Here is a 20,264-nt window from a genome sequence, read left to right on the forward strand (position 1 = left end):
ATTATATAAATGCAATTATTAGGAAAGCTTGGAAGAGCTTATTAGTGTAAGAAAAGTCAGTATTCAGACATGAAAGTCTGAAGGAACCTTGGCTTATGGCATGATAACACGGGGAGGGATGTCTGAGTCCTTTGAGGTCAGTCTGACAGTTACTTATTTGTTTTGATAAGTGTTTTTTTGCAAACTGAAATCCAGAGTAAATGGAGACTTTTATCAGCAGACTTTCACTGATAGCAAAATAGTTTGTACAGCTTAAAATAGTGTAAAAACTTTTATGTATATGTCATACATTTCAGTGGTTTTTTTTTGTTTTTTGTTTTTTTGTGAGGGAGCCATGAAGACAGGATCTATCCACATAGCCCTGGATGTACTGGAATTCACTGTGTAGAACAGGCTGGTCTCCAATTCATAGAGATTCGACTGCCTCTGCTGGAATTAAATGTTTATACCACCACACCTAGATTAAATAATCTTTTACGTTTAACTCTAGAGCAGTTTTACCTGTGTAAGTGGCAGAGCTGTTATTAGAAACCAAGAGCATGGGGCTGGAGAGATGGCTCAGAGGTTAAGAGCACTGACTGCACTTCCAGAGGTCCTGAGTTCAAGTCCCAGCAACCACATGGTGGCTCACAACCATCTGCAATGGATCTGCTGCCCTCTTCTGGTGTGTCTGAAGACAGCGACAGTGTACTCATATACATGAAACAAACAATTCTTAAAGAAAGGAAAGGAACTCTGGGGTTGAACATGACCTGCTTAAAAAATTAAATATTGGTAGAAAAGTTTTTTTTAATAAGTATATCAGTAAAATATTAATTTGTTCTCAAGTATTTTTGAAATCATCTTAATAATTAATGGAGACAGGGTCTCTCTCTGTAGCCTAGGCTAGCCTAAAACTTGCCACTGTTTCAGCCTTTTTAGTGACCTAATTTTAGAACAGGTTTTTTTTCTGGGTAGTTCTCGAAGCCAGCCCATGTCTCTGTGCTCCTCACAGTGTATGAAGGACAGGGTTTTCTGACATAGCTCAGGCTGGCCCTGAGCTCACTATGTGGCTTACACTGATCTTCATCTTCCTCGGTCCTTGAGTGCTGGGATTTTGGTGTGAACCATCACAACAGCTTAAATTTTTTTGTTATGTAGAAGTGAAAACCAAATTAGAAAAAGATGGAGTCAGTTGAACGATGGATGTGTTCTACTTCTAGATGTGGAGTTTAAGTGCTATCTTCTGTACAAATCATTTTTGTATAGTTATTAAAGCATAATTCCCAAGTAAGGAAGTTTGATTAACGTGCTAAGAACAAAGTAAGAGACTTTCAAATTTTGAATTACCTCCGGCCCATGTGTCATTAAAATAAAGTAGCATTTCAGGTCAACATACTGTGATGCACGAAAACTTTGTTGCTGTTAACACTGATTAAAATAATCATATTTAAGGTTTTTGATATACATGAAAAAATAAATTCATGCTCTTTTGAGTCCTGAGCAACTGCATGGTACAGCAGGCTAGATCATGAGCTACTGCCTGGTACAGCAGGCTAGATCCTGAGCGACTGCCTGGTACAGCAGGCTAGATCCTGAGCGACTGCCACTAGCTATGGCAGGCTAGATACTTGTGATAAAAAGAGGAGAATTATAGCTTCATGGCATCTTGCCACTTAATAGCAAAGTATAATTTCTAAATACAATTGAATTTGCTAATGGTAGTTTCTCTTCTCTTCATAGTCTCTCTCCTGTCTACACTCACACACCTGTATCAGCAGGTAGATATTTGTGAGTGAGTGTGATGGCGGATGCACTTTCAAACTAGCAGTCTCATGATGACTTTGGATGTTAACTTCTCCCATGTTCTTTGGAACATGGAATTTGAAAAAAATGTTTTGATACTGATATTTATTGATAGACTAAAGAACATGAAGCTAGCTCAAAAGCTGTGTGACTGTAGAAGGCAAAGTGAGAGATATTACCAGTTATGGGCGGGAGTTTGAGAGGAGCCTTCAGAAGTGCCTCGTCATCAAGTGCTGGCAGGCAGAGGGGCGGTCCATCCCTTGGGGCCATGAAACTTTCAGTATATATTCTTAGCTTGTATGGCTATGGCCTTTACCTTTTAGCAGCACTGCCCCCTCCCCCAACCCCCAAGTTTCCAGACACCGAAGACTTTTAAATACAATATGAACGGAGTACATTTCTTTGGACATAGTCTTAGTAATCCATTCTTGCAATATCATATCAAAAATGGTGGCTGGACTTAAGTAGTGGAGGACTTGACTAGTAACTGTGTCCAAGACCTTCAGTTTCAATTCTCACCTAGAAGTAGGAACATTTTTAGTTTCTATTCTTGCACAAGCATCATGACCAAGAAACAAGTTGGGGAGGAAAGGGTTTATTCAGCTTACACTTCTACATTGCTGTTCATCCCCAAAGGAAGTCAGGACTGCAACTCAAACAGGTCAGGAAGCAGGAGCTGATGCAGAGGCCATGGAGGGATGTCACTTACTGGCTTGCTTCCCCTGGCTTGCTCAGCTCGCTGTCTTATAGAACCCGGGACCACCAGCCGAGGGACAGCACCACCGACAACGGGTGGTTTTCAAGGAGGCATTTCCTCAACTGAGGCTCCTTTTTCTGTGATAACTCCAGTTTGTGTCAAGTTGACACACAAAACCAGCCAGTACAGATTGAAAACCCACATAAGAGATAAAACATGAGTTCTTTACATTCAAAATATTTCTCATTTATTCAAGATACATTTTATAAGAAAGAAAGCACTAAGTAGCATATAAATGCAAAAGTGATTTAAACTGTTAATTTAAAAATTACAACAAATAGCAACACATGTTTTTAAGGGATTAAAAGGGAAGATACTAATAGTATAAGGGAATCCTAGAGGATAGGGAGAATTCCCCCATGGTTTAAAGAAAGTCTTTATCAGTAAATAAACACTTATAATTAGGGGAAATGTGTTTTAAAAGTAGTTGTTACCCAGCTCTCTCTCTTTAATAATATACCCAGACCTTAGGTTGGTCCAGGGTGATGTTTACTCTGAAGTGAGCATGCTGAAGGCTGACCCTGTCTCCCCTACTTTCCCTGCAGTGTGAAGACACCCTCAGGATGGGCTCTTCCATGTCATTGTTGCATGCAGTGAGCTTTTAGGTAATGGATTATTAAATATTATCAAAAAATCCTAGTTAAATCATTCTTAAGTCACCTGTTTATGTTAAAATACTGCTTTTCAATGTTATAACAGCCTTTTTACCATGTGACGTTATATATAGTGACTCCCTCACTTTTCAGATTGATAGACCCCAGGAATTTTGAAAATGACCTAAATTATTTAACACTTTTAAATGTAAATACCTCATATTCAGTTGGGCACATTTTACAGCTAGCTAACTTGAACTGAGAATGCCTGCAGTAAGTTCAGGGCTTTTCTTCTGGGTAATCAGTTTAATGGCTATAATTATTTCTGTTCCCTTTCTGCCCTTAATGGAGTAAATGTATATGTAGTTATGCCTTCTGTGCTGGTGTGCTGAGTCCATAGGAAGTAAAAGAGCACAGCCAGAAGGAAGGGAAGGCGACAGTTAAACATGGAGGAGGAGACAGAGCTCAGCACTGCCTAGAGGCCGCTGGGAGAGTGACGTCCTGCAGCAGTGCGTTCTAGAAAGTACAGAGACACGTCGTTGCAGTGGGAGGGTCTAGCTGAGACTGGCTGGTGTATATTTATCTGTAAGTGAGCTGCTGGGGAAGGAATTAAATAGAGACGCTGCCTGCTGCCTCGGACAGCTGAGCCCAGTGCTGATTCGCTTAACTTGTAAGATACCCAGCTTGCTTTATTTCCTCAGAATCATTGTGTCGCTAAGCCGGGGACGCTGTTTTCTTTTACAAAGGGAAATCTAAGTTCATTTCAAGGCATTCGAAATGGGGAAAGACTATTATCACATTTTGGGAATTGAAAAAGGAGCTACAGATGAAGATATTAAGAAGGCTTACCGAAAACAAGCCCTCAAATTTCATCCAGACAAGAACAAGTCTCCTCAAGCAGAGGAAAAATTTAAAGAGGTCGCAGAAGCTTACGAAGTACTGAGTGATCCTAAAAAGAGAGAAATATATGATCAGTTTGGCGAAGAAGGTAAGCTGCATATCCTGTTCCTTTGGCTCTCTCCGAGTCTTACCTTTCTTTCTTCTTTACCTCAGCCTTCTGGTTACCATTCAAGTAGATCGTCAGACATACTAAAATACAAAGAAAAATAACAGTTAAAAAAAAGGTCTAATCTTTGATTATTCGAATGAGCTATGAATGAAATGTCTTATTTGTCTTTGTGGGTTTTTTCTTAGATTATTGTATTATTCATATTCTACTGTTAGACTTATGGTTTTAGCATTTTATATTTTAAAAGAAACCTTGAATTCCCATGCCTGTGAATGAATTGTTTTAAAGTCTTATGCAACCTATTTTGTTTTTAATGATTTTCCTGCTAGTATTAATAGAATCTTAAGTCATTTAAAATCTTAAGATTGGCAATTCAAATTCTGGGACATTTTTATTTTATTTAGAAAAGCAAGAAGTTTTTTGCCCCTTTAGAGTGACGCTGTTGAAACCGAACAAGACGGAGTGCTGTGTCGTAGAAGCGGAAGGCACAGGCATTTAGCTTCTAGTTGTTTTTGGCAATCTGCCTAGAGAGGAAAGAATTTCCCTGATGTCATAAATACCAGAACAAGTTTTTAGCTTAATTGTAAACAGTTAATATTGTGCCAGGAGAACAAGATCTTTCTCTCTCTCTCTCTCTCTCTCTCTCTCTCTCTCTCTCTCTCTCTCTCTCTCTCCCCTCTCTCTCTAACCTAAAATGGCCACCTAGTAGGAACAATGACTGATTTTGTTTTAGTTAACTATTTCTTTTGGAAACTTTACTATCTGGGTGAAGAGGAAGCAAGAAAGCCCCCCTTTCCCCTCAGCCTTTGTTTTTTTCTTGCCTTCTGAGATCAGAACTCAGTGAGCTCAGTAGCCTTTGAGAGTCTCCTTTTACCATTCCCAATCTGAACCCAGGTTTGTCCAGTGTCTCCATAAATGTGGCCATAAAATAGGACTTTGAAGTTGTCAGTCAGCCGCAGCAGCAACCATGCTGCTGTTCGAGAGTTCTGGGGTTTTCAAATGTTGAAACAGGGACTGAAGTCCTTTGCATTACTCTTCTCTAGTGTCTTAAAGTTGTGTTGGCTATGGAAACGTTGTTTTCTCTTTGTTTATAGCATTTAAACATCAGATTTCCCTAATTACAAGTCCTTCAAACAGGGCCACACTGGGACTACTCATTTTGCATTAAACAAACTAACCTGACTACACGGTGCAGTGGTAGGCGCTTTTCCTCCTGCTCTAGTTTTGGGTCAGTCCCAAGCATTAACGTTCATGCTGCTGCCCATGGTTGTAGTGCGAATCGACAGTGTCAAGTTCTTACAAAGTGAGTAATTACAAAAAGCAAGACATGGGTCTCTGTGTTCTGTGTTCCCCATGGTCACACTGTTGAGAATGCCATGCTTGATGTGACCTCTCAGAGGCGAGCAGGCTCTTGAGACCTTGCCAGTACTCTGGCCACTCTTGAGAAGGCGGAGTGGTGTGAGTTCCCACAGACCACTTGTGTGAAGGCAGGTTACTTGGCTCCATCTTACGGACTGCTCGAGTGCACCTCTGTTGTGTTAGGCCACAGGACTCAGGCTCGTTAAGCGTGTTTGACTTCAGGCTTTCATGTATACCAGATGGCACGCGTAACTCTTTAAGTTTTTCTCTGGGTGGTGCTTTTCTTGAGTGATTCCACCCACTCCTCAAATTACCAGTGACTTAAATTTTCAAAAACTAAATCACAATTATCAGTATATCCTGAGTCTTTTTTTATTCTTGGTGTTCTTAGTCCAGAGAAGTGCTTTAAGCAATAAAAGAAGCATGACACAGGATTGGTTCCTTAAAGTGTTGATAGTTATTAGCTACCTGAAAATGCAGGAGAGTGAAGACTTGCGCTTTTCTGGTTGTCTGTCTGTTTGTCTGTCTGGTTTTTACTCTTTGGTAGAATAGCACATGGTGACTGTTAAGCTCTTTAGGGTTAGGAGGCGTGACACTCAGGTCACAGCACTGGCTAAGCACGCGGAAACCCCTGCTCTCAGTCCCCCCCCACCGCCTGTCAGTGCTCTGTGTGAGAATATGTAGAAGCTTTTCCCTTTCTCTTTCTCATTGTGTGTGCTTAAATTCCTGGGTCTTTAGGCCTCTCCAATAGTAACAAAATTCTGTCCATATTTAGGAATTAAGAGAACCATTAATATGAAATGATTTCACGTTGTGAAATTCTTTTAATATATGAAATTTAAAATGCTTAAGAAGTGAATAAGATAACTATGTTTTAAAGTTACTATATTATCTAGTAGTTTTATTCCTGGGAATCTATAAAAAGGAAACACAAACAAGGCAAAACGTTTGATCATACACAGACATATACTGGATTGTTCACAGTAGGACCACGAAGGTCCCTGAGTCCAAACAACCCAGAAGTCACATGTTTAGCATATGGTCAACAAGGAGTGTATACTCCAACGGGGTGCTTTTTAACAATAGAAGGACTCGTTTAATGAAATATGTCACAACTAGGTGAACCTGGAAAAATATGCTGAATGAAGACTCTACATATAAAAGACAATATGTAATGTAATTCAATTTGTGAAATATCTGGAAAAGACAACTTTATAGGGATGGTGGAACTCCCTTGCCTATGGCTGGAGGTAGGAATACAGGAGTAAACAGGAAATAGAGACCTCCTGAGAGTGACGGAAATATCCCACAGATGGATGGTGCTGGCGGTTCAGTTATTACAGCTGAGCTGTATACAAATTAACTTTGTGATGTAATCTACATATTAAATAACAAATTAGTTTACCCCATAGCTGAAAGATTTGAAAATAATCATGGTACTACAAAAATCTGTAATTGCATTTTGAATTATTCTCTGCCCTAAACTTTTAGGCTTGGTTTAAGTGGATGTGAGCAGAAGTTTGTATTAAACAATTAAATTACTTTTCTCTATTGGGCCAGAGAGCTGGCTCAATGGGTGTTGGAAAGAGGGACCTTAGTCCTCTGGCCTCCATATGCATGTCATGGCACACATGCCATTGACAGACCCAACTAACTGACCATAAGTAAGTAGTTTTCAAATATAAAAATTAAAAATTTCCCTCAATTATTTCTTACTCAGTAATCTTTCCTGGGTGCTGACAGTGTTTGCTGTGCTGCTAAGTATTTAGCGTACCAGCCTTCATGTAGTTCACTGCTCTCTTTCGTACATTTAGTCAGCTGCACCTTTTTATTTTCTGGGTCCTAAAGATACAGAAGTTACTTGTGAGTTTAAAGTCCTTGTTCTATGACTCTGAAGTCTTGCTGCAAATCAAAACCTGTTCGACACTAGGCCTCCTTCAGTAGGAGTTGGTGGTAGGGCCTTGGTTTTTTCCTTTGCAATTCCAGTTCTTCTCTAGAGTTTCTTCTTTTCATACCTTTTTTTTTTTTTGTCAGATTAACTAAGAGACGTCATTGCTTTTGACTATTTGCTTTTGCATATTAAATTGGCTACTTGATTTAAAGACCAGGCAGATGTGGACTCTAGAGTCCACTCCCCGACTAGGCAGTGTCTAGAAAACGTTGCTGAGAGCAGAGAGAATGCACTGGATGTTGCAGTGTTTGCTGGGAGTTGCAGTGTACAGGCTGAAGCTAACTCTCGGGCTGATGGCGTGCTTGAGAGAGTTCAAGGGTGAGGCGTGCAGGAGACCGCGCAGCTCACGTCCTGTCACAGCAGCGTTTGGTAGGACGTCCTCAGGTTTACAGTAGCTTCCTTCCTTGTCTGGCTCCACCGTTGACCATTTTGTGTCTAGGAAACTCAAGGCCACATTTTTTGTTAGCTCTGATGAGTAAGTCACTTCAGGCTGCGTGTAAATTTTCTCACAGACTATAATACTGACTGAATTACCATTTTTGGGAGCAAGGGAAGACGTTTTAGGGAAAAGCCAAACCTATGATGTAATACTGAAATGTTATTCTTTCTTTTCTGTTATGTGTCCAAAGCATTTAGAGAACTAAGAATAGACAAGCTCACTTACCCAAGTTAATTAACTGGTAAACTGTTATGTTTTATGAAACCTGTGGGAAGAGGGATACAATTCCTGAAATGATTTAAGTACTCGTAGTTACCTTGTCATGCCTTGGAGGTCTGTACTTGATCTCTCATGTAAGAAAGTCTGTCACTAGCTTTTCACACTTGGAGCTACAGTCATTCTGACAAAGTTATAAAAGGAAGACTGGATGAGCTGCATAGGAACCTTGTTTATCCTCAGAGCTGTCATTCCACGTGTGCAACGTGAGTGTGCATGCCTGTGTGTGCATGCGCAGTCCTCTGATGAGGGAGGACTCTGATTAGGTCTCTCTTGGTCCTTTAGATTTCTATTCATGGATAAATGGTGAGAATTCAGATGTCAGTTGAGACTGTTGGATGACATAAGCGCATGCTGCTCTCTCTCTCTCTCTCTCTCTCTCTCTCTCTCTCTCTCTCTCGCTCTCCCACACACACACACACACACACACACACACACACTATACCCTGTAATAGTAGAAGCCGACTACATCAGTAAGAGATGACCATTTTGCCTCCTTGGCATTGCAGGGATCGCAGCCCGAGTGTGTTATTTTGTTTGCTTTGTCTTCTTTACGCTGATTCTCAAAACACTTATTTTAGTTTCAGTTCAAGACAGCTTTAAGAATTAGCTGATTTTCTTCAGTCGATAGACTGGAGTACCTGTCATTTTCAACCTCATATTTATGAGCAATAGGAACATTGGGATATAAGAATCTCGTTTAAAGTCGAGTTATCCAGAGTTCTAAAATCTTAATTTTCCTCCTCACTTTTTTGGTTAAGGATCCTTCTAGGCTCCTCCAGAAGCTTCGATAGAACTACAGAAATCTTTGCCATAATTGGCCTCTTAAAACATCAGTATATTGTTTTATGGGCTTTAGTTGAATTTTTTTTGGTATGTGATAGAAAATGCTATTTTAAATATATATAATCTGTCAGCCGCATGTTACTTTGCTGAACCTCTGGGTAAAAGGTCATAGAGCTGCTGTGTGAAGCAGGTTGTCAGAAATAACTAGTCCACGTTACATGTTTTTTTTTTTTTTTAAAAAAAAAACGTGATCTTTTTTTATTCCAGTCCTGTTTTCAAGTGTTTTGTGCCAAGATGTGATAATGAAGACATAAAAAGTCTTGCCACTGAGGATGGCCTTCTCGGGCCTCTGAGAGGAGAGGCCTTGGCCCTGTGAAGGCTCAATGCCCCTGTGTAGGGGATGCCAGGCGGGGGGATGGGGAAGTGGGTGGGTGGCTGGGGGAACATTCTCATAGAGGCAGGGGGCAGGGAATGAGATAGGGGGACTCCAGAGGGGAAATTGGGAAAGGGGATAACATTTGAATTGTAACTAAAGAAAATATCCAATTAAAAAAAAAGAAAAAAAGTCTTGCTATCTAAGATGATAATAATCTAGTGTCTACAAAATCATTTTTCGGGTTGGAGAGATGGTTCAGTGGTTAAGAGCACTGGCTGCTCTTCAGAAGTCCCAAGTTCAGTTCCCAGCAACCACATGGTGGCTCATAACCATCTGTAATGGGATCCGATGTCCCCTTCTGGTGTGTCAATGACAGAATGCTCAAATACAATAAATAAGTCAGTCTTTGAAAAAGCATTTTCAAACTGTCCCTTTTATTATATTTTCCTTGCTGCTATAAGAAGATTCTATTTCAGTCATTAAACAGTAAAAGGCCTAGGAGCTGGAGCGATGGCTGTGCACTTGCTGCTCTCTCCGAGCACTTGAGCTCACTTCGCAGCTCCCACATCAGGAGGCTTCCCACCGTCTGTAACTAACTCCAGAGGAGTGGTGCTTCTGACCTCCCAGGCACCCGCATGTGTGCACACATGCCTCCACAGAATTAAATTAAAAATCTTTAGAATAACAGCAGAGGAATGCAATAAAGGCACAACAGTGAGCTGTATTAATTGTTGTTGCACTTGTTACAGTGGTTCTTAGGATTTCCATTTCTGTTGTTGGTGATTACTAAAGCCTTTACAACCGACATCTTTAAAAGTCTTAAATTTGTAATACTTAAGTGTGCTAGGACAGGGGTTTTTGAGGTAAGAGAGTTTCAATTTCCTTTTATTTTTCATATTTATTGTGAAACAAGATTCAAGAAGAAATTATTAAAACAAGAATTTGGAGGAATGATTTAAAGGCTAAAACTTTAACTTAGGATGGATCTTCAGAAGCTATTCTGTTTAATTCTAGTGAGGTGTCAGACCATGAGTGATAAGTCAGTTTGTTAGCAACATAGTCGCGAGTGGTCAGCAGTCTAGAGTTGTAACCGTTTTCCTAATCACGCTTGTCTCTTCACCAGGCCTGAAGGGTGGAGCTGGCGGCACTGACGGACAAGGAGGCACCTTCAGGTACACGTTCCACGGAGATCCGCATGCGACCTTTGCAGCCTTCTTTGGAGGTGCCAACCCCTTTGATATTTTCTTCGGGAGACGGATGGGTGGAGGCCGAGACTCTGAAGAGATGGAGATAGATGGCGACCCCTTCAGTGCCTTTGGCTTTAGCATGAATGGATATCCAAGAGACAGGAATTCCGTGGGGCCCTCCCGTCTCAAACAAGACCCTCCCATTATTCATGAACTCAGAGTCTCGCTTGAAGAAATATACAGTGGCTGCACCAAACGGATGAAGATTTCTCGAAAGAGATTAAACCCTGATGGAAGGAGTTACAGATCTGAGGATAAAATTCTCACCATTGAAATAAAGAAAGGGTGGAAAGAAGGCACCAAAATTACTTTCCCAAGGGAAGGTGATGAAACACCAAATAGCATCCCAGCAGACATTGTTTTTATTATTAAAGACAAAGAACATCCCAAATTTAAGAGAGATGGATCGAATATAGTTTATACTGCTAAAATTAGTTTACGGGAGGTAAGTCGGTAAGATCTGTGACTCTAAGGCCAGAGATGAGCACTGCTGAGTACCTTAGGGGGCTGTGGGCAGGAGCTGCCTTCTGTCCTGCTCTGCATCTTCTTCCTCATAATGACTCCCTAGGAAGAGCTGCTATTACTCTCAAGGATGCCATCAGAGGCTCCAGGTTTAGTTACTGATCTTAACCATTTAAGTGCCAGTTTTTCAGTGCAAGCTTGAGTAGATACTTCATGGCCAGTGTTGGGTTAACTCTAGTTTTAGGTTGTGGTCTGAGATCTGCATTGCTAATCCCCCACTGAAGTCCACTAGTACATTGCTTCTGAAGTGAGTGGTTTGGAGTCCAATTTATATAACAGGCATTAAACCATAGCATGCATGGACTTAGACATGGTGCACACTACCACCCCTTGGTAAAGCTCCTGAGCCCTCTGCACCACTTCTCAAAGGGGTCATGCCCCTGTGTGCATTCTTAACCGTCTCAGTATATCCCTCCCACACAGTCCGAACTGTGTGAAGGTAGAATCGGGCTCTTACCCCAGACACATTTGCCGTTCCCTGAGTTTGCTGTCATTGCTTTGTTTATTTCCTCTGTGTCAGCCACACTGTGTGATGGCTCCTGGCTTTCGCTTTGTCCCAGTGCTGCTACAGAGCGGTCCTTGTTTAGTGTAGGCACTTTGTAGTCCCAGGCGAAGCAGATGATTGCGCCATTTCTGTGACAGCGACCTCTGTCCACCTTCGTGCTCTGCTTTGCTCTGCTCTACCTGCTGATCTCTGTATTTCTGAGTTCCTTGTGCATTTCTGAGCATGAAGTCTTGGCTCATGGTTCCTGTGTGGTTCAGCTGGGACTGTATGGCAGCCAGTAGATAGCCCAAGGTCTTCTGGAATAGGTTTTGCTCCTGCTTTGTTCAGTTTAGTTCTAAAGTCCTCCCGCTCCTCCTGTTCAGTTTTCTGCACCCTGACTATTCCCATCCTAAGCCAGTGTGGAAGATGCCCTTTACTTCTCCTTTTTCCCTCTGTCCTCTCTTGGCTGTCTCTGGTAACATCTCTGATTATGCTCCTCTTGAACAGATTTTTTAGAATAGAAAAGGTTTAATAACTATCGTAATCCTTTTGAAGTTAAAATTTTACCTTCATGGTATTACCCTTTATTACCTAGCACAATCTTATATTTTTTAGTTTGGAAGTTTATTAATAACTTCATTTTATTTGGTCCACTTTAGGCATTGTGTGGCTGCTCAATTAATGTGCCAACAATGGATGGAAGAAACATACCTATGTCAGTCACTGACATCGTGAAACCTGGGATGAGGAGAAGAATTATTGGCTATGGGCTGCCATTTCCAAAAAACCCAGACCAACGTGGCGACCTACTGATAGAATTTGATGTGTCCTTCCCAGACGTCATTTCTGCAGCATCCAAAGAGATCCTTAGGAAACATCTCCCTGCCTCATAGAATGAGAAGAACCTTGCTATCCATATTTTGATAAGACACTGAAAATATAAAAGTACTGGCAGTTTGACTGATGTGAATTCTGTATAAAGATGTGTAAACTCTTCTGAGGGCTCATTAAATTGCATGAATAGAGACGGTTCAAATAGGCAAAAGTGGATTTTTACAGTAGAGATGAAGGTCATTCACTGTATTATATTTCATTTCTCCCAAATCAGAAATTTTCAGTATTTCATTTATAAGTAAAATTTGGTTTTGTGGTCTATAGATACACTTCTAGTAAAGTACTAGATCATCCAAGTTCTCTCTCTCTCTCTCTCTCTCTCTCTCTCTCTCTCTCTCTCTCTCTCTCTGTGTGTGTATCTTTAAATGATCAGTGTGATAGGCTCCCTTAATAGAAATTAAAATCCTTAACTGTATGTGACATATGTGGAGGAGAATAAAAGCCAAAGTCATCAGAAATGCAGTCTGGGTCACATCCAGAACCGCTGTGTTGGGCTGGCACCAGAACGCATTGATGCTTTATTATTGTGACCTCTCAAGGATGCTGTAGCATTTTCTAAGAACATGGTTGTAATGTTCTTAAAGCAGACCTCCTCATAAGAAGAGAATGAATGACATTTTGTCTCCTGTGGACATCCCAATAGTCAGAGTTACTGGTATTTTAGAAACATTGTTTTGAAATGGCCACATGTAATTTTATGCAAGTTGACTATATATCTTGAACTTAATAAGCTCATTTTGTGGTTCATTAGTTTAAGATATTTGTTTACTAATATTTGTTTTTAGAGAAAATACTGTTCCTTGGCATTCATTTCCCATTTGCAGTCTTCTGTGAGTCCCTCATGCTGTATACCTTACATAATTTCCCTGAAGACACTGATCTACCATTACGACGTTAAACCAAAATCTGAACACAATGGACAGCACCGCTGCTTGTGGGCGATGTTGTACTAGCTGTTACCGTATAAATATCTTACCTTTTCATGTATATAGATTGCATTTCTTAGGTGTTTTAATTTTTTAAATATATTTACATTTAAAAAATTACTGTCTTCTGTTTTATGTCTATCAAAAGTGATGTTATAAAACCTTTTTCTATAAAACAGTTTTCAGACTGATGTATATCTATACATAAATATATATGGTATACTGGGCCCTATAAGCTTTTTTTTTTTTTTTTTACTTTATCCACATTTATTTATGCTGAATTATTCCCGTGCCATGAGTTTCTGTTTCTTAGTTTCTTCTGGGATATCTTTTTCTTCTGTGCGGCCTCCTCTTCTGGCTTTGGAACAATCTGTTCCTTCTCAGTGAGGATCATCTCGGTGTGGCAGGGGAGCTCATGGATGGGTTAATCCCGCCACGAGCTCTGGAGGTTCATCTGCGCATCTTAGGAGCCGTGTTCACCTGGATGTGTTCAATGACCAGAGAATCTACATCCAAACCCTTACCCTCAGCATTACTCTCTGCATTTTTAAGTACGTGCAGCAAAAGTTCAGCACTGTCCATACTGTGTCCAGCCCACTGTTTGGCCTGGGCGCACCTACCGACTCCACCATTATACCTCAGGAATGGCACAACTGCTTCTTTAAAGTGACATCCTTCAGATACTTGGTGGCTTTGTGGATATGCATACCCCTGATGGCCTGGGCAGTTTCCCGGGTGTTCTTAAAGTGATCACGAAGGTTTGAGCCTCTTGATTTGCATGATTTTGTGGGGTTTTCTGGGTCAAGGGAGTAGCAAACCATCTTCACAGGTCACCTCTGGCTGCTTACAGGAAGAGCCCTATAAGCTTTTTAATAGAATGTCAAGTGATTTAGAAATTCAGTGTAGGTTGTAGTAAGCATATACCTTGTGGTTTTAACGGGAAGGATTCTATAAGATAAAATCCACACTAACTCCCTCCCCCTTTGTGGTGGTGAGTGGAGCAGAGCTGCCTGACACTAAGAGCCTCTGATCACGGCGTGGTGCCCAGTTCTCTCCTCTTTGTAGTGTACAGTTTTGGATTTAGTGTATTCTTGGTCCTGCACAGTCGCCACCTCTGTCCCAGTCCCATGAAGAGCCTCTGTGGTGCTCCCTTCTCCCCCTTCAGCCGCTCAAACACTGACCCACTTCTCATGATGGAGTTCTCTCTTAGTCTCTCATATCATGGAGTCAGTCAGCATGTGGCTCCCTAATTTGATGTCATTCACCTAGCATTGGGTTCACGGTCCAGTCTGGCCTCAGTATCAGGAACTTCATCCCTTGTTGTGGCAGATCATGTACTTGGGCAGAATGCCACTTGGTTCACCTCTCCATTGGTGCTGTGGGCATCTGGGTTATAGCTACTCAGGGGCTTGGATGAGTAACGCTGCTAGGAGCACTTGTAAACACATTCCTGTGTGGGCAGACCGACTGCTTTCTCTGAGGTACATACTTGAGAGTGGAATTGTTGGGGAAAACTACATACATGAGTTGCAAATAGAACATTTAAAAATGCCAGAGAGGTGAGGTAATCACACCGTGATCTCCTTGGACATCATGGGAATTCTCTCACAAATATAAGGAGCTAAAAAAAGTCCCGGAGTAGCTGTTGCAGTTCGTTTTCGGAACCCACAGTATTCAACTTATGGGTTATTTGGGTTTTGTTTTTTTTTTTTTGCAGGGTAGGGAGGTGTGTGTGTGTGTGTGTGTGTGTGTGTGTGTGTGTGTGTTGTGTTGAGGTTTGGTCTTACTGTGTAGCCCTGGCCAGTCTGTTGCTCCATGTGACTCAGGTTAATGTTAAACTTATGGGAGTTTTTCTTCCTGCCTCATGATTGCTGCATCACCACATGAAGGGATGAAGCTCCTGATGATGAGGCCAGACCGAACTCATGGAAACATTCACACCACGCCTGCCTTAAACCAGCAATTACTATCACAATCTTACTGAATAAACGTTTTCTCTGAGCCAAAATAAAGGCTTTATAAACACGAATAATCTTTCAGTTAATATATTATTGTAACTAAAATAAGTTCACACTACTCAGGGCTGAGGATATGGTTCAGTGACAGTAGTAGAATGGATGTACAAAAGTATATAAATCTAGAGGAAACGTGCTTTGGAGTGTAATAAATGCCCATTTTGTTAAATATTGAATTGATAGTGAAGTATTAAAATTTTTCAGATTTAAATTGTGAGAGTACTTTTGATTTTTTTTTTCTTTTTCTTTTTTTCGGAATTGGGGACCGAACCCAGGGCCTTGTGCCTGCTAGGCAAGCGCTCTACCGCTGAGCTAAATCCCCAACCCCGTACTTTTGATTTTTAAGATGTCCCTTTTAGGGGCTAGGGAGAGGGCTCAGAGGTGAAGAGCACTTGCCTCTCTTACCAGTGGACCTGGGTTCATTTCCCAGCGCTCACTCGCTGGCTCACAACCATCTGTAGTCCCAGTTCCGAGGACACCTCTTCAGTCTTTGTGGGCACCAGGCATGCATGTGGTGCACCTACACACATGCAGGCAAAAGATTTGCAAGACCGTTTTTTAAAAAAATTCTTTTCAAACTTTAACTTACTAGTCCTTGCATAGGTCAAATAAATTTGCAGGAGAATGAATCCAGGAGAGCCACTTATTAAAGATGTTTGCCTTTCCCACAAAAGGACAGTATGTGCCGCTTATGTTAAAAAGAACACATATCCAAGGAGCTCAGAGCCTGCCAGCGCATGTGTTTTGTGGCTCTGTGTTCCGGGAATAGTTCTCTTAGGATGGTTCCAAGCGAGACGCGCTCTTCCATCGCACCTCCCCTCTCCTGCACATGGTGCTCAGTAACCCGTGGCCTTGAAAGCATTTGGGCTTTGACATCCACATTAGCTCGTCTTTCTGGCTGTTACTGGTGCACCTTGGAAGTGAGGAGTTGGACAAGCCTCTTGTTTATTCTCAGGAAACTGTCCTTGGAGTATTTATGGCGGATGACATGAAGTGAGTACAAGAGGTGGACTCAGTCAATCGCCTCGATGCGACTACTCTTCTCACGTTTCAGGAACTGTCTCCTCAGTCTCACAGAGTCAAGGCCAACATGGTTTTCACTTGATAATAATATATAATGTAGTATGGCTGTCTATCTTCACAAACTGTGTGTGTGTATGTGTGTGCGTGTGTGTGTGTGTGTGCGCACGCGCGCGTGTGAGCGCGTGTGCGTGCACGTGTATATACATATGTGCAGGTAAGCACATGTCTTAACACAAAACTAACCATCGGATACTAACAGATTATTATTTATACTTAATAATGAAGGTTTGTACAATTGTTCAGGGAACAAAACTAGAAGGTTACTTTGCCTGTGTTTCCAATACCCTTTCACCTTTCTTGAAACCCTTCTAATTTTTTCTAAAAGTTAAATTTGTCCCTTGACAATATCATGTATATCATGCTTCCTGATTAGTCTGACCCCTATCTTCTCCTATCTCCTACTACTGTCAAGGTTCCTCCCCACGACAGACTCTTTCCCCACATGGCATGTTTCATTTGTGAACCATTCGATTTGACCAGGGCTGTTTGTGTGAGCATGGATTTGGAGCTGTTAGACCCCAGTGTGCACACAACCAAAGACAGTGACTTCCGGGATCTCCCAGAATCTGTTAGCAGCCAAAGGTTCAGCAGCTGGGAGCCCCACCTCTGCCCATGATTGACTGTGGACCGGGCCAATCTTGGGCAGGCTCAGCATGACTCACCGTAGCTGTGAGTTCATGACTGCAATGGCTGTGCCGTGCCCTTTTCCCTGTCGGGCTTCTTAGGTTCTTTCACCTGCTGTGATGTTCACCTAGCCTTAAAGGGGTGCTATAATTGTCCTATTTAGGACTGACTTTCCAGTTGTTAGTTTTCCTGGGCAGCTACACAGTGGCGTTCACTGTGAAGAGGGGCCTCTCCGAAAAAGGCATTCGACTATGGGTCACATGCTCACAAGGCAGTTTGACAATATAATAATTTAGCTAAACAAGTAGCAACTTCTCTCCTTAGGCCTGTGCCTTTCCCAGTCCTGTGTTTCCACTAGGTCTACAGTGCTGGACATCAATTTTTTTTTTCCTTTTCTTTTTTTCGGAGCTGGGGACCGAACCCAGGGCCTTGCGCTTGCTAGGCAAGCGCTCTACCACTGAGCTAAATCCCCAACCCCGACATCGATTTTTTTAGAATTTACTTTTTTGAGACAGGGTCTTACTCTGTAGCCTGGGCTAGCTGTGAACTTATCCTCCAGCCTCTGCCTCAGCCTCCTATATGCTGGGAGAACAGGTGTATGCCCTGTCTAGATTTAGCGACACATTTACTGTTGTGCTGTAAGTGCCTACAGTTTTCAGTGCAGTAACACGCTCTGCAGGGGTGAGTGGAAGCAGTACGTTAGATTGCAGAATGTGCCCGTCTGTCCTAGGTACTTTTCTATGGCTGTGATGAGATAACACGATGAAGGTAACTTGCAGAAGGAAGAGCATATCTGGGGCTAACAGTCTCAGAGTCCGTAGCCATCGCGATGGAACCTGGCAGTGGGGCAGGTGAGCATGGCACTGGAGCAGTAGCTGAAAGTTCACATCTTGAAATACAAGCTTGAGGCAGAGATCTAACTGGGAATGGCTGTTCTTTTGAAACCTCAAAGCCTGACCCCAGTGGCACACCTCCTCCAACAAGGCCACACCTCCTCCAAAAAGGCCACACCTCCTCCAACAAGGCCACACCTCCTCCAACAAAGCCACACCTCCTTCAACAAGGCCACACCTCCAACAACAAGGCCACACCTCCAACAACAAGGCCACACCTCCTAATCCACCCTAAACAGTTTTAGCAACCGGGGACCAAGTAGCCAAACATATGAGTGTGTAGGAGTCATTCTCTTTCAAACCATCATAGAAATCACACACGTGCGCACATGCACACAGACACATGCGTGTGGATTATATAGCATGGCATTCTGAGGGGGTTGGTAGTAAGAATGCAGTTTCATGCTGACGTCTAGTTGCCTTCATGACACTTGGGTATTAGTTTAAATGTTGAGTTGCGGACACACAATTTCTTGTCTATACAAATGGCAATATGCAATTATCTGATACCTCCCCCCCCCCCGTGTTGTGAATTAAAACTCAGGGTCTTTCCCATCCTGAGCAAATGGTATGAATGAACTACATCCAATGCCCACAGTATCTGAGTTTTAGCCCATGAAAATTATTTTCAATTGAGTGATATTTGTGATATTTCTCCTGAAACAGGAAGTAAAGAACTCAAAGTATCCCCAGCAAGTGCCTGAGATGGAGCAGATTCTCTAGGTCCCTCCCTGCCAAAGAAAGTAATAAAAAACCGTGAGTTTTTCTCATAGCGAGCAGAGCCAAGGACTCTAGAATCAGACCAGGCGCCTGGAAGAAGCAGAAACCAGCCAGGCTGCCTGGAGGAGGTTTAGTCGATTGAGGAACCTGGAAAAGACCCTCTCCCATCTGCTGAGCTCCTGCTGGTTGGGCACGCTCCAGGTTCTCAGATTTGTGAGCCGCAACCTGTGCTCGCCTGGGCTTTGTTAATGCAGCTGCACGTGAGTCACTGCTGCTCCTGTAAGTAACCCCTCACCCATATTCCTGCAAGGAACTCCAATAAACGTCACTGGTTCACCAAGTCCGGCTTTGGTGTGTTGTGGGATCTATCAGATGAGTAGATGTGGGTCGCATGCTCCCGGGAAAAGTTGTTGCACAGCATAAAAATATAAGAACATAACATGCAGTACCATGCCTTTAATTTCGGTGCTTGGGAAACAATCAGGCAAATATTCTTAATTTTTTTTTTTTTCTTTTTTTTTCCGAGCTGGGGACCAAACCTGGGCCTTTGCGCCCTAGGCAAGCCGCCACCACTGAGCCAAAATCCCAACCCCAAACATTCTTAATTTTATGGTCCTCATAAATGAGCATAAGCGAGGGGAAAAGCTATGTCTCCTGAAGCTGCTACCTTCGTGGTTTCCTTTACATGTATTTATCTGTGTGTGTGTGTGTGTGTGTGTGTGTGTGTGTGTGTGTGTGTGTGTGTGTGGACATGCGTGTGCCATGGTGATGTGCAGAAGTCTTCTCTCTTTCCACCATGTGGGTTCTGGGGATCAAACTCAGGGTGTCAGGCCTAGCAGCAGGCACACTCAGTGGTAATCATTCCTCCAAATCTTAGTGTTTTGTTTAGTATTTATGTGTTTTGAATTCAGAGATCATTAGGCAAGCGCCTCTTTTATCAATGCTATTTCAGTACAGTTTACTTCTGGCATCTAAATAGATGGGATAAATGCATCTGTCTCTAAGGCAACAGTGAAGAAAATGTCTGATAACGGTTCTCAGAAAAGTGTAAAAATATGGAGCTGGGCTTGATGGTGTATGCTGCTATCTCAGCTCTCTCTCTCTCTCTCTCTCTCTCTCTCTCTCTATGGAGGGAGGGAGGGGAGAGGAGGGAGATTAGGGAGGGGAGAGGAGATGGAGGGGGGAAGAGGGGAGGGGAGGGAGAGGAGAGAGAGAGAGAGAGAGAGAGAGAGAGAGAGAGAGAGAGGAGAGAGAAATGAATGAATCCTGGCTACTCTTCCATTAACTTGATACAGACTAGAGCCCTTTGAGAGATGGGAGCCTCAATTGAGAAAAATGCCTCCATAACACCAGGCTGTTGGCAAGCCTGTAAGGCATTTTCTGGTTGATGAGAGAGGGCCCAGTACGTTGTGGTGGTGCCACCCCTGGGCTGGTAGTCTGGGTTCCACAGGAAAGCAGATGAGCAAGCCAGTAAGGAGCTTTTGTCCGTGGCCTCTGCATCAGCTCCTGCCTCCAGGTACCTGCC

General features: G+C 42.4%; 1 protein-coding gene across 3 annotated transcripts in view; it reads left to right on the forward strand.

Annotated features, from left to right (window-relative positions):
- Positions 1-13,582, forward strand: part of Dnajb4 (DnaJ heat shock protein family (Hsp40) member B4) — a 28,355-nt gene extending 14,773 nt beyond the window's left edge. For 2 of the 3 annotated variants that reach the window (XM_032897151.1, XM_032897150.1), the window contains 4 exons: positions 3,088-3,147; positions 3,882-4,123; positions 10,455-11,023; positions 12,244-13,582. In XM_032897151.1, coding sequence (XP_032753042.1) covers positions 3,913-4,123; positions 10,455-11,023; positions 12,244-12,477 — 1,014 coding nt within the window. In that variant the 5' untranslated portion in view covers positions 3,088-3,147; positions 3,882-3,912 and the 3' untranslated portion in view covers positions 12,478-13,582. The remainder of the gene's footprint in view (positions 1-3,087; positions 3,148-3,881; positions 4,124-10,454; positions 11,024-12,243) is intronic. The other variant, XM_032897152.1, reaches the window with a different exon arrangement.
- Positions 13,583-20,264: the final 6,682 nt, after the last annotated feature.

The sequence above is a fragment of the Rattus rattus genome, chromosome 3 (assembly GCF_011064425.1).
Source record: "Rattus rattus isolate New Zealand chromosome 3, Rrattus_CSIRO_v1, whole genome shotgun sequence".
NCBI lineage: Eukaryota > Metazoa > Chordata > Mammalia > Rodentia > Muridae > Rattus > Rattus rattus.